Here is an 18,211-nt window from a genome sequence, read left to right as displayed (position 1 = left end):
CTTCTCTGTCTCTGGATCTGTTTTTGTTCATCAGTTTATGTTGTTCATTATATTCCATAAATGAGTGAGATCATGTGGTATTTTTCCTTCATTGACTGGCTTATTTCACTTAGCATAATGCTCTCCAGTTCCATCCATGCTGTTGGAAGTGGTAAGAATTCCTTGTTTTTTACCTCAGTGTAGTATTCCATTGTGTAGATGTACCACAGTTTTTTAATCCACTCGTCTGCTGATGGGCACTTAGGCTGTGTCCAAATCTTAGCTATGGTAAATGGTGCTGCTATGAACATAGGGGTGCATATATCCTTTCTGATTGGTGTTTCTATTTTCTTGGGATATATTCCTAGACTGGGATCACTGGGTCAAATTGGAGGTGTTTCTTAATATGCAACATCATCTCAAGTGTGTGTATTAGGCCCACACTTTTATAACATCTTGTGCATAACTCTGATATTGCATTTAGTACTTTCTATTGTAATGCAGTATATATTTATCTGATTTTATTGAGAATTCCTTAAAGTGAGTGAATTTTATGTCTTTTTTTTTTTCATTGTTAATACCAAGCAGAGTACTGAAAATGGCACAGGCTCAATAAATATATTGAGAATGAAGTGTGGGTTTTTATTTTCAAATTCCCAGATCTCAAATCCTTATAGGTTCACTTACTATGACTACAGCACCATTCAAATATATTCCCTGGAAGATTATACACAGGGAAAACTCTAGAGGATTGCTCTTTCTGTGTGACAATTAGACAAAACCATTCAGCATTACTCATAAGGTCTTTGGACTCAAATTCCTATGTAGAAGGAAACCTTGACCTTGATAACCTAAGATATATTGATCGTTTTGATTAGATAAAATTACTTTTGCTTCTAAGGACTTACTGTCCAGATTTTGGTGATTTAGACCAGTGTCAGACCAGATAGATTTCATGGCCCTCATAGCATTAAGTTCACATGCTACTACTGGCCATTGATGTTTTATCTATTACAGTGAGAATAGACAAAGGGGGCAAACACAGGTAAAATCTTTATCAATGAGAAGGTTCTTTGATAAGCCCTAAATAAGCTGGCTTAGGTCACTTAACCATGACACCTACCAGAAACAGAAGCCCTGCTAAAGCTGGAGGTGTAGCCTAAGATTTTCTTTACCTCATTCATTATACAGGAGCACTGAAAGAACATTGCAGCCCAGTCACAAAGTATAGAAATGAGAACTTTAACTTATTTTAGCTTCTCTGCTCATCACACAATATAGGCATTCCTCCCTCTAGTTTTCCCCACTAGACTATATTTCACCTCTGTCACCCTCCTTACTCATGCCAAAAACTTGGAGTCATCTTCACATTCAGTCTCCATGCTGTTTATTTCCAAACTGTACTTGAATCTACCCAGTTTTCTCTACCCCGTTGCTATCTCTGTTTAGCAAAAGCTGTCTTCTCTTGTTCATACTGCTCTCATACCTTCACTGATTTCCAATTTTACTCTCCTCTCTAATCCATTCTTTACAGTGTAGCTGGAATACATTTTTTAAAACTTGCCATGCTGCCATTGTATTGAAAACATTCTTTCACTTTCATATCTCCTCTTGTGCTGTAGTTCAGCCACACTAACCTTTCAGATCCAGCTCATGCTCACTACCTGGGCTGTTCATTCTTCCATCCAGCAAAAGAGTCACTTTATTTCAAATCCCATCATTTAAGTCACCCCTCCATTTTATTGCTAGAATGTATTATTGTAATAGTGTCACAATTCACATGTGTGATTCTCTGGTTAATGACTTTCTCCATAGTTGACTGCCAACTTCATGGAGCAGAGACTGGCTATATTGTTTGCACTCAATACTAGTCTAGTGCCTGGCACGTAATTAGATGCTTATTAAATTTTATTGGATAAATGGATGACTGTGCATATTTGAAATTATAGTACTTCTTTTTGAATGATATTTTACTTGGAGAGATTTTTTTTTTAATTAAACAAATATTGGAAAGGATGACAGGAGCCCTGTTGTGTCCTACCAGTTGGTTGAGGAAGGACTCAGTTCCAATAACGTGGGACGTTTTAGTATACTTTTTTCTTCCTTATATTCATTCATAATCTTATTAATTCATTTGTTCCATTAATTTATTGTGTGCTTTATTATGTGGTAGGTGTTGAAGAAATAGCAATACAAAAGGGAGATAACATCCCCGCTCTTACATCCAGCAGGGGATATAGGCATGAAACATATATCTATAATAATTAAGTTATAATTGTGGTAAGTGCTATTAATAAGAGAGTGTAAGTTAGTTTAGAGCAATGGTTCTCATCTGGGAGTGATTTTGTCCCCTAAGGGCATTGACAACAATGGAAGTCACACCTAGGGACAGTACTATTGGCATCTCGTGGGTAAATGCCAAGGGAGTACAGGACAGCCTTCCACACCAAATGCCAGTGGTCCGAGATATGTTGTAATCAGTAATACTTTTACAGGGAAGTGGTATTTAAACAAAAGGATACATTAGTTATTAGATGAGGGCGTGAGAGTGAGTAAACATAGCCAGAGGGAGGAAAATAAGGAAAGATCTAAGGTTGGAACTCGATCTCTTCGATGTATTCAATAAGCTGAAAATGCTAGTATATGTCTCCTTTTGAGCAAAGGGCAAAAGACACAAGATTATGTCGGAGAGCTAAGAAACGGCTCCCTTAAAGTCTTTGGAGTTTTCTATGAATCACCCAGTAAATATTCAGAGTACACTTGCATCTATGGGTCTTACTGACAGAACATGGGTAGTGGATATCATTTTGGGAGTTCTTAGCAGGGATGGTATTTGAAGTTTTGAATTTATTTTAGTACCAATTTGCCAATGAGTAATTGTTATTTTCCCTGACAGCACTCAGCTACCAGGGGCAGGTTTAGAAAAAGAGAGAAGATTGGGTGCATTCAGGGTTAGCGTTTTGTCAGGTAGGTGTGAAAAAGGATAGTGTAGCCAGAAAAACAGCTGATATTCTCTCTGTGGAGACCTAGGCCAGGTAGGCCAGGATTGCTGTACAAACCAAATCCTTTCTGTTTGTTTTTTGTAGAACGCTAGTGGTTTTTAAAATGAGATTTTGGGATTTAGTGCAAATAAAATTACTGTGAATTCTGTGTCATAAACTATAATGGGTACTTTTTTCAGTAATTATTTGATTACTTTTGGATTTTTTATTAATTCTGGGAGAAGTGTTGTGTGTATATAAAATTGATGATTGCCTAACTTTGAATTAGAGTAATAATAATAAATAATAAAATTGATGATTGCCTAACTTTGAATTAGAAATAAATAATAGAGTACTTTTAGTATAGATGCTCTGATTTTATTAGATATACAATTGATTCTTTTCTCATGAAGCACAAGCAGGAGAACCAGAATATCTAGAGCAGCCATCAAGAAGTGATTTCTCAAAGCACTTGAAAGAAGAAACTATTCGAACAATTACCAAGGCATCAAGCGATCACGAAGATAAAAGTCCTGAAACAGTTTTGCAGACGGTAAGAACTTTTCTTTTCCCCCTCTGAGCATAGCCATGTTCATGACGTTTCCTAGCTCTGTGATGGACAGTGAGCTCTCTGGGAGTCAGGGGAGGCAGTGCCATGGGCTCTTCATCCACACGAACAGTGACTGGGGGCATCACCTAACACCCCAGCTGTAGTTTTTTCCTCTATAATGTTAAAAAATGATTATTTTTAAAAATAAGTTACTAACTTCCTGTTTGAGAATTATGAAAAATACAGTCATAGGTTAAATTGGTCATTGATTGGGAATAAAAAAGAGAACTAGAACATTTAGCATTACAAGTTGGCCCTTGCACAACATGGGGGTTAGGGTGCCAGCCCTCTGAGCAGTTAAAAATTCAAGTTTAAAATTTGACTCCTCAACAGCTTTACTAATAGCCTGTTATTCACCAGAAGCCTTACTGGTAATATACACAGTCGATTAATACATATTCCTTATGTTATATGTATTATATACTATATTCTTACAATAAAGTATAGAAAGGAAAATGCTATTAAGAAAATCAGAAGGAAAATACATTTACAGTGTTTATTTTAAAAAATCCACATATAATGGACCTGCACAGTTCAAATCCATGTTGTTCAAGGGTCAACTGTGTTTCTCACGCCTCCCTCAATCTCTAGTCTTACTACATTGGAATAGTTTAGAATAAGGAATAATTTTCATTGTTGCATGGAATGTGTTTAACAATAAAATACCAGATACTTTAGGTTAGAGTAGTAAATATTACCTTACACTATGGTTTCTGCATATTTCAGTAGTGTTCCGTTCAAAAATTGTCATGATAATTCTTCTGTTGGTAGTTTTCAGTTGTGTCTTTTTATAACAATAAATTGAGCACATTGATATTGCACTATGTTTTCAGTGACTGTAACATTCTGGGATATGCTATTTCAAGAATTTGGTATTACAAAATCATTCAGTTGCCATCATCTTATTTTATTAGCACAAGCAGCTCTAATATAGGTTTCATGATAGCTAATGTTAATATTTGACGATTCTCCTCTAGAGAACTAAAGAGAACAAGAGATATAATTTTTCAATGCAGTTTTCTACTTAATTGCTAAATGCACTGAGGTCTTTAATATAAGACCTCAATTAACCAAAATGTCCATTTAATAGGGTGTTGTGTTATGTTTTAATGAATGAAATAATCAGGAATTAGTTTTTAAAGTTATTTTCTGTTTGAATAATTTTGATTATATATCATTTTACCATAAAAATAATGTATTAATATCATTTTTTTATCTAACCAAATTTTGCAAATGCTCTGGAGACTCTGAATGAGTTTGAGATGAACACCTACTAACAATAGAGCACTTGTTGGCAAATACTTCTTCTTGTGGTCCTGAGCTGTGTAGTTCTTGGGGAATGGTAGAATAGTAAAACTAGGGAAGGAGAAAGGGCCGAGAAGTAGGTGCACAGGAGAAATATTTTTACCAGTAATAAAAAATAACTTGTCAGGGCCTTTGCTAATTAGGAATTTTATTTGTTAGAGCTTACATTATGGTTAATAAATAGCATTATTTTAACTGATATCAGAAAGCCTAAAAGCATTATTTAGCTTAACGTAGAATCATGATTTTTTTGTTTGTCTAATCATGTGTAATTTAAATTTGCAGAAATCACTTAAATTTTGATTGCTTAGTTTATTAATATGGATATCATCTTATAAGCTAACAACCTACTGCTTCACCTTTACTTGAGAAAGGAGGATGACATGGAGATAATATGATAATATGATAATATTTATGCTAGTACATTCTCCCAAAAAGCAAGCTGTATAACATTTGGAGAGTATCTCTCCATGGTTTCTGTGATTGTAAGCTTTCCAGGCAATTCTTCTTACACTAAGGTTGGCTAGCATAAATATTTTTCTCTTTGGCTTATTTTCTGGTACAGCACCAACATTTGGCCCCTTTGACTATATAAATCTTGCAACATGCCTAAGAATGTGTTAACATGGCTGTCTGAAGCAGCCTGTGTTCTTGGTCTCATGGTCAGTTGCTTAGACTCATGGTAACCACCATTGGGTTTTCTCATTTAAATCTATGCTTTAGAAACTAAATTGCATAGATAAAAAGAGTCTGCAGACTTTGTGATTAGATAGTCTTGATTTTTGAATATTGGTTTTACTTCTTACTAGCTATGCAAACTTGAATAAGTTGCTTAATTTCTCTAAATCAGTTTTCTTTTATATAAAGCGGAGGTGATTGTGAGGTTACTTTAGATCATTTTTTTAAAATGCCTAACTTGTAGTGTAGGCACTAAGTAACTGTTAGTTTTCTTTTATTGTTTAAATTCTAACCATTTCACAAATATACAGTATATTAAGCTCCAACCTTAGTGTAAGAAGAATTCCTTGGAAAGCTTAGAATCACAGAAACCATGGAGAGATACTCTCCAAATGTTATACAGCTTGCTTTTTGGGAGAATGTACTCAAATTTAAATGAAATATTTCAGGAAATTTGAAATATACAGAAAAGTGGACTCCCAGAAAAAAACATGCGTAGTCCCAAAGTTAAACACTATGAATATGTTAGTATGTTTTCTTCTATTCTTATTTTTATATACAGGTTTAGAATTTATCTTTATAGTTGAGTTACTACTGCATATAAAATTTCATATCTTAACTTTGCTTTTTTAAAAATCACATTATAACTTAACCGTTTCCCATGTTATAAACTCTTTAAAAAAGTTTATAGGTTGAGTATTATTCCTTTGAGTGATTAGATTCTTGTTTACTTACCTATCCCCCATATTCAATTCTACTTTTACGTTATTCTAAAGGGGCTGCTAGAAATGAAACTTTCTTCATATGTTAGGTTATTTCTTCAGCTTCCTCATAGTTGAATTACTTAGTTAAAATGATATGAGCATATTAAGGGGGACAAAAGTGATGAGATGATATAGTGCTCTAACCACCTTTTATGTGACTGCTTTCAAAAAAATTATATATTTAACTAGAGGCCCGATGCACGAAATTCGTGCAAGGGGCTCAGCCCTCACGGCCCTGGCTGCCTCGCAACCCCCTCACTGGTCATTCTGGAAGGTCGTTTCGGAAGGTTCCACTGTCCAGTCTAATTAGCATATTAGCTTTTTATTATATAGGATGGCTTTTAAGCAGTCAATAAAAATCTTTGTATTTTAATTATTTTTACAACTTTTTAACTGAGGAACTTATTTTTAACCCTTTCAAATTCATCCTTGGTTAAGATGTTTATAAAGGACATGATAGTAATTGGAAAAGATAAATATGCATCTGTTTTACTTCAGTGAACCCTTAAATTCTTTATATGAACATTTTTTATGGTACCTTAGGATATCTAAATGTGAGAACAACAATACCTACAGAATTATTATCTGCACCCAAGCTATTTCCGTTTTTCAACTTTTACCCATATAATTAATCAGTATTATGCTGTTGAAACTCTTCTGTGGTAACTGGAAAGGTTTATAAAACCCTGATTTTTTTTCTTAACTGCATTTTTTCCCCAATGGGACTGTGTAAGGATCAGTATTCTAAGGAATACATTTTCTAGTTGCTACTTGCTGTAAATTTGTCATGTGTCCCAAAAAAGTGTGTTAACATTTTAACAGCTGATAGCTCAATTTTGAAAATGAATTGTATTTTAATAAACACTGCCTTTTTCATTATTAAATGTGTGATGTACATTTTTTGAGGACACCCTATACTTTCTCTTCTTAAGACAGTATTGTTTGGGATTGGTTTTCTTGTGAGAAATTTTTTACCACTGTGTCCATACAGATTTCTTAATTTATCTGCTTATTTCACTTTTATGAATGGAGACCTAGGACATTTATTACTACATAATAAACATATCTCTATAGGATATTTGTGATGGTAATATTGGTTAGAATTATTCAAATGTAAGCAATTTAAAATAGTATTAATCTATAATAATAAAAGCATAATATGCTAATTAGATGGGACAGCCGAACGACTTTACGGACATCATTCTGGACATCCTTCTGGATGAAGCTGTGGCGGCGGGGGCCCAGGCAGAGGCAGTTAGGGGCAATCAGGCAGGCAGGCGAGTGGTTAGGAGTGATGAGGCAGGCAGGCAGACAAGCGGTTAGGAGCCAGCAGTCAAGAATTGCGAGAGGGATGTCCGACTGCAGGTTTAGGCCCGATCCCACAGGGATCCCTGCGAAATCTGGCCTAAATCAGCAGCCGGATATCCCCCGAGGGGTCCCAGATTGTGAGAAGGTGCAGGCCGGGCTGAGGGACCCTTCCCCTCACCCACCCCCACCTCCGTGCACAAATTTTGTGCACTGGGCCTCTAGTAGTATAATAATATTGGTAATGCCTGTCATTTATAGAGCAACAATTATGTCCCAGGTGTGGGGTAACCTGAATATTATCTCATGATCATGGCAAACATACAAGCTCATTATTTTTCCTTGAAAAATGAAGAACTCGAAGTAAGGAAACCTTTTCTAAAAATGTTAGTTATAAATAGCATTTCTTTTAAAAGGAACAGTGCCAGTCTTGGTCATTAGTTTTATTTTATTGTTTAATTAAATTCTTTCTGCAAATGTACTTCTGGAAAATCAGAATGTGCTCACATCCCTAAAACGTACCTTTAAATGGAAATAAAACCCTTTATTTATTAAAGTTTTCTGTTTAATATCAAAAGTAAAGTTTTTTAAAAAATTAAGTTCATTTTTGCTTAGGAAAACTTTTATGGTGCAATTTAAAATTACTCAAGCAAGCTTTATTGAACCATTTTAGGTACTTTTGAACTTTGTTCATACGTAAATACTAAATATGCTAGTTACAAATCTATACAGTAAAATAAGATCTGAGCAGTATTTTGAATGAGCTGCATTAGTGTCTTCAAGTAGACTTTTCTGGATTTCATGCTACCTTCCACTCTTAGTGTGGATTAGTGAAATTTATAGTCTTTGTTAAAGAAAATAAAAAGAAAGAAATCTGATTGAGTGGTTAAAAATAGTATCTTGCAGCTTTTAAAAAAAACAAGAATTCATTGGATACTTATGATATAAATATATGGCACTAGGTCTCATAGGCTGTTACAGAGTGAGTTAAGCACCATAGAGTATGGATAGTGAGTAGATATACACTTGATTACTAGAAAGGATAGAGAAGTAAAATCATACGAAAGAAAACCTACAAACTCTTCTGGGTTCAGAAGAATATCTTTGGGGGGTTTTTTGTTGTTGTTTTTTTTTTTTATCCTTACCCGAAGATATATTTATTGATTTTAGAGAGAAGAGAGGAGGGGAGAGAGAGAAGTATTAATGTGAGAGAAAAACATAGATCGGTTGCCTCCCATATGTGCCATTATCGGGGATCTAACCCACAACCTTTTGGTGCATGGGACGACACTCCAACCAACTGAACCACCTGGCCAGGGCAGAGAAATCTTATTTTAGTGGAGATAAAGTATCAAAAAAGCTTTATGGAGTTATTAGAATTAAAAAAAACACTTCAGCTATGAAGATAGTAGTAGGAACTGCAACTCCACTGTTTATTATTTTAAGGATTTAGAGTCCAAGATGCTTTACGGGGAAAAAGTAAATGAAAACTTAATTTAGTGTTTGAGATGAAAAGGGAAAGCTGGAGATCTTGTATTAATTCATTTGTTTCTAATACTCAGATTTAAGTGGTTTTGTTTTATACTAGGCAAATGCAGATATTTTTAAAAGACTCAAGAATCTACACTTAAACTGGGTGCTTCCATTGTTGTTCTCTTTTCTAATGTTCATACTAATGATTTTTTCCTGCAGAAACCTGAAAGTACTACAAGCCAACCACCTTGTAACCAGCAAGTTGTAGAGGTGGCGATTCCTCACGTAGGGAAATTTGTGATTGAGTCAAAGGAGGGGGGTTATGATGACGAGGTACCTTTGTCACAGCGCTCTACACTGTTCTACTTATTTTTCACTATTTAATACCATTACTTTGGGCATGCCTGCACCCTCACACTGATGTCTATTACTGCATAACATACAGCTTTGCCACCCATGGTCTGAAATTACCTTACCAATTGCTAACACAACTTTCAATTTCAAATAACAATTTAAGCAGAAAGCTTATGGAATTTTTCAGAATAATAATTTTATGTTTCTCGTGTTAATTCTCTTATGCAGATGTAGGATTGGTTTACTCTCAGGCTAATAGATTACAATAAGATTTGTTCAATTAAATAGCAAAAATTTTGAGCATTTAAAATAATTTTAATTTTCTCTTTTGCTTGAGTTATGTATTGTAATACTTTGCCCACCATTTCCTGCCAGAAGAACATACATCCTTATTACAAATAGATAATTGGTATTTTTGCTTTTGCAACCTCCATGTGACTGTGAATTGAATGATTCATCAATGTTGCTGAATGAATGCCTACCAGAGTTTTATACACAATGGGACTTCCAACTTATCTTTTTCTACCTCTCCACTATTAATTCTCATCTAGTTAGATTTCTAACAGTATAGAAGCATTTTTGCTTCTCATTAGGTGTTTTGGGGGAATCCAGATGAAAATACACTATTGTCTTGGTCCCATCAGATTTTTCCCCCCTTCCTCCACTTTTCTCTTAAGACTTTTACATTTTGATATCTTCCATATTTCAGGAAGGGCATAGAGAAGACCTTGGATTCTATCATTTTACTGGCATAGATGAGAATTGAATATACACTAAATAGTTTTTTCCAAGTAACTTTTTTCTAGACTTATTCCAAGATTATAATTAAACTATGAGTTAAAAATGTCTTTATGGCACTAAAATCAGAGGTGTCATACAGATATTAATTTTACTGCATCATTGTAAGAAAGCATGGCCATAATGAGAATAAGGGGCAGGTTTGTGAGATAGGAAATAGTCAGAAGGATTTTCTCAAGTAGTTAATGTTATTGCAACTCTCAGTATATAATCCAAAATATATACTATGAATAATAGTTTCAGTGAATCAGAGGTAATTGATGTACTCTCTCCTTTTAAAAAATATATATATTTTTTTGATTTTAGGGAAAGGAAGGGAGAGGGATAGAAAGGTAGAAAATTGAGAGAAACATCTCTTGCATGCCCCCTCCTGGGGATCAAGCTGGCAACCAAGGCATGTGCCCTAACTGGGAATCGATCCATGAATGCCTGGTTCATGGGCTGTTGCTCAATCACTGAGCCCTACCAGCTGGGCTGGATGCAATCTCTCTTGACAGCTCTAATACAATAGCTTCATAGTGCCTTGAGTTATATCATTTTTTCAGGTATTTTAAAATGTAAACAGCTAAAAATAAGCTATTATGAAAACAAAAAAATATACTTCAGTATTTAGTACTTAATATCAATATGTTGTTCTAGTTATTTTAATACTACTATGTTGGTACTTGAAAATTATAGAAACTTATGTTTTTAATAAAACGTTTATTAAGCATCTCTGCTTGTTTTAGGGTGAACCTTCTGGCATTAACAAAACAGAATTAGGATTAATCATTTAACACTATCTTTTGTACAAATGCTTATGCTACTGGCAGAGGTTTTGTTTTTTAAATGCATAGAGTGATGGTTTAACAGTGCATGTGCTTGGCACCAAGGTCTGTGGACACAAGGCTGCTGCAAATGAATGTTCGGGTTGTATGGTTGTGCAGGAACGCCTAGCCAATGGGCGGACTTGGAGTTGAAATTGAGCTTATGCTGACTGAGCTCCCCAAACCTTAATGAAGAGGCACCTTTTTAAATAAAAAGATTGTTGCTATTTCTAAATGGTTCTCTCATTCAGAGAGCAGCACATTTTTCTCATTTGTCAAGAAGGGGGTCTTTTTAAAATTGTTTGGTTCAGAGAGGATGCCTTTTTGCTTTTTGCACAAAGGCACCATATGAACTAGATGTGACCCTGTAGAGATTTTGAAATAAACTTACATGCATACTGGATCACGTTTGCTATAAAAAATGCAGCGTTTGATTTATAAGTAATGAAAAGCAAAGGACTTCTAACTTGCATGTAATTATTTTGTTTTTTTAAATTTTTTATGTTATTCAAAAACTCTTACTTTCAATCCCTTGTGGCAGATCATGATGACACCGAACATGCAAGGTATTATCATGGCGATAGGTAAATCCAGGAGTATATATGACAGGTGTGGCCCTGAAGCAGGGTTCTTTAAGGTACAATTAACGTTTTCACTTTATTTTCTTACTATTTTTAAATGAGACTTCTTAAAATGTTTTATTTCCTTGAACTAAATTTGTTTTCTTGTATAATTTCTCTTTTTCTAAAGTAGCTGTGGTTACCTGTTGTTCTGGGGGTTTCTTTTGTGCATGAATCTAAGACTGATTTTTTTTCCTTTTAATCTAGATAATTCAACAAAAACAAAGCATTTTACCCGAGTTACCCTAGTAGTGCACCTCTGTTTTGTTCACAGAAATTTGAATTATGTTTTTATTTGAAGGGGAAAAAAGGGTATTTATTGATAAGCAAAACTAAGAACTGAGTAACTCTCTGATAATAGTTAATTTTTTCCTCATTGGTATACCCTTAGTTAGTGTTATATATATTTTTTTAATTTTGTTATCACATGATACTAAATTGTTTTCTTTATTGGGTTATTTTTTAAATTATTCATTCATGTATTATCTTTTTATGTTTTTATTCACTTATGTTTTCCCCATGGTTAATTTTTGATATCCTGGTCATTTCAAAGCATGTGAGACAAATCAAGCTGATGCATCATTTGATGACTCAGTCTTTTTCCCCTCTGATTCCAGATTTTTAAAATGTTTTTATTACAATATTATTGCTTTTACTTATTTGTAAAACGAAAACACTGTATATTTTTGTCATTTTATTTAGATTAACTGAAAATCTAGGATTTTTTCACTCCTATCACCTTGTTAGTGTTTGCTTTTTTTCTATTAAAAAAAACAAAGTTATGGGGTATAGTTCACTATAATTGATGCATGCTCCTTTACTTCACATTAAAAATCTAAAATTTTCGATTTTCCACTTGGTCTTGGTGGTCGAGGTTCAGGAGTTCACACCTGGGACAATGGTGTGCATTCCTTGTATTGTCATTCCAGTTCTGCTCTGGGTCTACAAAAAGTTCCTAGAGCCGTACATATGCCCTCTGATTTCCCCCTTTGTTAGTTGCATATGGCCTAGAAAAGCTATGTAAGAATCCAACGATACAAGCAAAGGCAAAGTAGACTATAAGGGTGCAGACATAAATAGATTACCAACACAAGGATCAACAGAAATCTCTGATAAAAAGAAAGACTAAAGTGATTGTCCCAGAAGACCTCATTGTTTTCAAAATAGACCTAATAATGTGAAGCACCTTCTTTGTAATTGTCTCTGACCTTTTTTTTTTAGACCAGAATTTGAGATGGATGGTTTAGATATTTACTTGATATTAATCAGGAAATACATGGTATTTTATTTAGAATGTATTTAGTTATGTTTAATGATCTCATTCCCGAGTTCCTTTTTCATTAACATAGCTTTAATAATATGAATAAATAGGAGGTCTGTACCAGTAGACATTGTTACTAAATCAGTACCTAAACATCCTTGGGCTTCTAGCTTCTGTTCAGGCTCTTTGAATTTGAGTGGAGTATATTTTTACTATGAAACAGTACAGTGAGCCTGTGCAGTGAAATGAAAGGGAGTGTTTGGAGGTGATAATGACTTGAAACAAAGTTATAATTACTGCCCAACACAGTGGAGCTCCTTATCTGCGAGAGTAGAAATTACAGGTTATTGCTCTGAAGAAAATAACAAAGATAAGAAATTGAGGATATTTCTTTGGGAAAAACGGAACAGTTTTTACATAAATGTCTAATCTATACTAATAATAGCCTAGGGCAGTGGTGGGCAAACTGCGGCTCTTTGGCCTCTTGAGTGTGGCTCTTCCACAAAATACCGACTTCTGCGCATGGGCCACGAAGTTTCAATCGCACTGTACATGCGCGCCCGCACATGTGGTATTTTGTGGAAGAGCCACACTCAAGGGGCCAAAGAGCCGCATGTGGCTCACGAGCCGCAGTTTGCCGACCACTGGCCTATGGCAAACCAGTTTCCATTAGTGGGAAGAAGATACAATAGAACAGCCTGGAAACCGCAAGTCTTTTTCCTTATTGATTCTTTATCCCTGGGCTCCAGAGAAATAATGGCCAGGTCCCTTGTTGGGTCCCTCGGAGCCCTGTCTCTTCTCCTCTGCTCAGCCCTGCTGATCATCGGTGTCCCAGAGCAAGAGGGAGAGAAAAGCTGGACTTAGCAACACCACCCACCCAAGGGTTGGGGGTAGCAGAGGGACATCGTGATTTTGGAGTCACACAGACTCCGCCAGTTAGAGCTGTGTAACCTCTCTGAGCCTCGGTTTCTTCATCTAGAAAATGGGTATGATAATAGTTCCAGCCTCAGTGGAATGTTACAGACTGTGCATGAGATTATACACATAAGGCTCTCAGCCCGGTGCTTGACAGGTGCTAAGCACTCACTGTTGCCACTGTGATTATCTGCCCCCTGCCCTCACTGGGCTTTATGAACCCCAGTGCTTAACTGGCAATGTAGGCAGCAGGTGTGGAAATTGCCTGCTCCATGTCCTGGGGCGCCTGAGAAAACTCGGATTCCGGATTTCGGATTCTGGATTCTGGATTCCCGAGCAAGATGGCTCTGCAATATGAAACCCCTGAGGGTCAGGAGTCCAGCTGGGTCCTAGCATGTGCTCCCTGGGTCTCCGGGGCAATACCGCTGCCTTCCCTCTCTTCCCGGCACTGTCCTGTCCTGCCTCAGTTGTCACTCATGATGGGAATCCCTGCGTCATCTGTGTGCACATCTGTTCCCCAGCAGCCCCCACTCCGTGTGCCTCCCAGCTCTGCCCTGCTCTTGGGCAAATCACTTAATCACTCTGCGCCTTTGTTTTCTCATCTGGAAGCTGGGAATAATAGTGCCGGCCTCCTGGGGTTGTGGATCAAACCAGGTCACCAGGTGAAGCACTTAGAAGAGTGCTGGGGCCTGTTTTAAGTGGCCATTCAGTGTCAGCTGTTCTGTTATTGCTGTTGAAAGGCGAGTCTTCTAGGAGTAGGGGTTCTACTAGGTGCCACTGTCCTGTGAAAACCCTGAATGAGAATCTTCAGCCTCTTTCAGAAACTGTGAGCTCATTAGCATAACAAACCACCTGTGAAGGACCTTTGACTCCATTAACAACAAAGAGTAAAAAGCCTGAGGCCCGGGCCTGAATGTCTGTCCTGTATACCAGTAGGTTGCTGGTTAGGTTCCCTGTCAGGGCACATGCCCAGATTGTGGGCTCAATCTTTCTCTCTTTCTTCCTCTCTCTCAAATAAATGAAAACATATTTTAAAAAATAAAGTTAGAGTTGAAGCCATTATGGTCGCATGGCTGCAAACTAGAAGAAAACATAACTCAACGAGAATAAGAGACTCTTTAAAAAAAGAAATTATACCAATAAAAATAACATAGAATTTATCTATGGAAGGAATCCATGTGGCTACAGGGGAAATCGCTAATGAGCCTAGATTTTAAAAGACAGACTGGGAAAAATGTATTTGCAGCAAATATCCGATAAATACTTAGTATCTTTAACATATAAGAGCTCACACAAATCCTATATAATAAAAGCCTAATATGCAAATCAACCAAACTACTGAAGGACCTGTGGAATGAATAGTCTCTATGACGCGCACTGACCACCAAGGGGCAGATGCTCAACACAGGAGCTGTCCCTGGTGGTCAGTGCGCTCCCATGGGGAGCGCCGCTCAGCCAGGAGCCGGGTTCACAGCTGGCTAGCGCAGCTGCAGTGGCGCTAAGGAGCAGTGAGCCAAGAGGTAAGGAGCAGCGAGCAGGCAAGTGGTAAGGAGCGAGGGTCCTAGACTGCAAGAGGGATCCTGGACTGCGAGAGGGCACAGGCTAGGCTGAAGGACCCTCCCCCGCCCCCCACCCCCTCAGTGCATGAATTTCATGCACAGGGCCTCTGGTGTATATTATAAAATTCTAATCTTTGTTCATTCCTACAGAATGTATTAAATACTCAGCTTAGCTTGTGGTTGGGGTTTTGGCTTTTTTTTTTTAAGTTTAAATATTTCTTAAAAGAGATATTTTTTACCATATCAGAAAGCAGAATTATAATAGCATGCTTGCCTCTGGACAGTTCTGAGACAATAATTTTTTTAAGTAGATTTTATCAGTTATTTAGGGTTGCATAACAAGATACTCCAAAACTTAGTGGTTTTCAACAATAGTGACATGACTGGACAGTTCTTTGCTGATCTGGGCCTCTATATGGTCTTTCACCCCTGAGCTGCTTAACTTTAGGGACTTCTAAATGTTCAGAGGTGATGAACCATATCTTTATATCATATTTATTTATTCCCTCTGAAGCAGGGAAGGTTGGAAGAGACTTCTGCCTTTGGGTCCCCAATGAAGTCCTGGGTCCTAACCGAGGCTCTGTTAAAGTATATGTGTGAGCAAGTCATTGATTCACCCTGGTCTTCATTTGATAGAAATCAGTAGGTTTCAAGTGTTCTGCCCCAACCCACCTGAGGGATAAGATAAATTTTCTTTAGCAGCTAAATTCAGTTGATTACTTTAGTTTGTTGTTTAAAGTATAAAAACTATATTAAAAAAAATAGCAGATGTTCATAGTAAACCAGTGCAATGGAAAGTTAAATGAAAAGTTCATGTTCTTTCACTACTCTCATTCCCTTATTCCATCTCCACAAATGTTAGTTCTTTTGTGTAGCCTTCTAGCAACTTTCTTAACATTCCTTTGTTTTTATTAAATATAACATTTTTTAAAAATTGTAAAAAAAAATCTAAAAGTTTCTTTTAATTTTTTCTACTGTTCCATCATCAAACACCATCTTTAAAAATACTGCTTATTTTCAGTAGTTTTTTCAATATATAAAACAAAACAAAGGCCTTGTGCATAGTAGCCTATATCAATAAACATTTTTGGACTTGTTTGGATTAGCATGACCAACCATCCTGGTATACCCAAGACTGTGGAACTCCTTAGAGAAGGAACTTTAAGTGCTAAAACTATAGAACTTCTAGCAAAATGGTCCCAGGATGGGTTGATCACCTTAATAAGATTTAAGAAAGATTGAAAAACTACTCTTAAACAAAAAACAAACTTTTATGTTGAAAAAATTAATCCTTATTCCTAGGTAGTCTGCAGTTTCTTTTTTAATAAGACTGGACATATGTCTTCTAAAGTTTTCATCTGTTTTTAGTGGAAAAGTTATCTATTGCTTACAGTGCCATTGCCATTTATTATCAAGTTGGGTATCTTTATGTTGAATTGGATCTCATGTTTATTAAATTAATCTCTTCATGCCGAAGCCAGTTTGGCTCAGTGGATGGAGCGTTGGCCTACGGACTGGAGGGTCCCAGGTTCGATTCCGGTCAAGGGCATGTACCTGGGTTGCGGGCACGTCCCCAGTGGGAGATGTGCAGGGGGCAGCTGATCGATGTTTCTCTCTCATCGATGTTTCTAACTCTCTGTCTCTCTCCCTTCCTCTCTGTAAAAAATCAATAAAATATATTTTAAAAAAAATTCTCTTCATATATACATATATATATATATGTATATATGTATGTATATATATAATCTAATAAAAGAGAAACATGCAAATTGACCATACCTTCCCTACGCCCAAGCCACGCCCACCAGCCAGTCAGAGCGACTATATGCAAATTAACCCAACCAAGATGGCGGCCTGCAGCCACGGAGCTGGAGCAAGCAGGAGGCTTGGTTGCCCCGGCAGTGGAGGAAGCCAAGCTTCCCGCCTGCCCTGGCCGGCTGTGGCCTCTGCTAAAGGCAACAAAGTTTCCATTATAGAAGATAAATAAATCCCAGATACCTGCTTCCAGCCAGTCTCCACTGAGAGCTTGGGTGGCTGGGGGCTGTGGCCAGCCTGCAAACAGCCATCAGCCCCTCACCCAGGATGGCCACACCCTCATGGGGTGAGGGTCCTCACTGGGGGCCTTGGCCAACCTACAAACAGCCATCAGCCCCTCACCCAGGCTGGCCAGGCACTCCAGTGGGGACCCCCACCCTGAAGGGGGTGTGGCCAGTCTGAAAACGGCCCTCAGCCCCTCTCCCAGGCTGGCCAGGCACCCCAGCGGGAGCCCCACCCTGATTTAGTACACCCTTCAGGGCAAACCAGCCAGCCCCCACCCATGCACCAAGCATATAATAAAAGGGTAATATGCAAATTGACCCTAACAACAGAACGACTGGGAATGACTGGTCACTATGACACACTGACCACCAGGAGGCAGACGCTCAATGCAGGAGCTGCCCCCTGGTGGTCAGTGGGCTCCCACAGGGGGAGCTCTGCTCAGCCACAAGCCAGGCTGATGGCTGCCAGCACAGCAGTGATGGCGGGAGCCTCTCCCTCCTCCTCAGCAGTGCTAAGGATGTCCGACTGCAGCTTAGGCCTGCTCCCCGCTGGCAAGTGGACATCCCCCAAGGGTTCCTGGGCTGCCAGAGGGATGTCTGATTGCCAGCTTAGGCCCAATCTTCCGGGGACTGGGCCTAAGCCAGCAGGTGGACATCCCCCGGGGGTCCCAGACTGCGAGAGGGCACAGGCCAGGCTGAGGAACCCCCTCCCCGAGTGCACAAATTTTTGTGCACCGGGCCTCTAGTTTATATATATACTAGAG

General features: G+C 37.7%; 1 protein-coding gene and 1 pseudogene across 13 annotated transcripts in view; both read left to right on the top strand.

Moving 5' to 3' along the window:
- Positions 1 to 18,211, top strand: part of USP25 (ubiquitin specific peptidase 25) — a 149,327-nt gene that overhangs the window by 102,446 nt on the left and 28,670 nt on the right. For 9 of the 13 annotated variants that reach the window (XM_023760181.1, XM_023760186.1, XM_023760193.1 and 6 more), the window contains 3 exons: positions 3,374 to 3,513; positions 9,315 to 9,428; positions 11,595 to 11,690. In XM_023760181.1, the coding sequence (XP_023615949.1) occupies positions 3,374 to 3,513; positions 9,315 to 9,428; positions 11,595 to 11,690 (350 nt within the window). The remainder of the gene's footprint in view (positions 1 to 3,373; positions 3,514 to 9,314; positions 9,429 to 11,594; positions 11,691 to 18,211) is intronic. The other 4 variants (XM_023760189.1, XM_023760185.1, XM_023760191.1 and 1 more) reach the window with 2 other exon arrangements.
- LOC106698401 lies at positions 12,572 to 12,802 on the top strand (annotated as a pseudogene).

This window comes from Myotis lucifugus, unplaced genomic scaffold (assembly GCF_000147115.1).
Source record: "Myotis lucifugus unplaced genomic scaffold, Myoluc2.0 scaffold_175, whole genome shotgun sequence".
Classification (NCBI taxonomy): domain Eukaryota; kingdom Metazoa; phylum Chordata; class Mammalia; order Chiroptera; family Vespertilionidae; genus Myotis; species Myotis lucifugus.
Note: the sequence above shows the minus strand (reverse complement) of the source record. Positions and strands in the feature narration are given on the sequence as shown.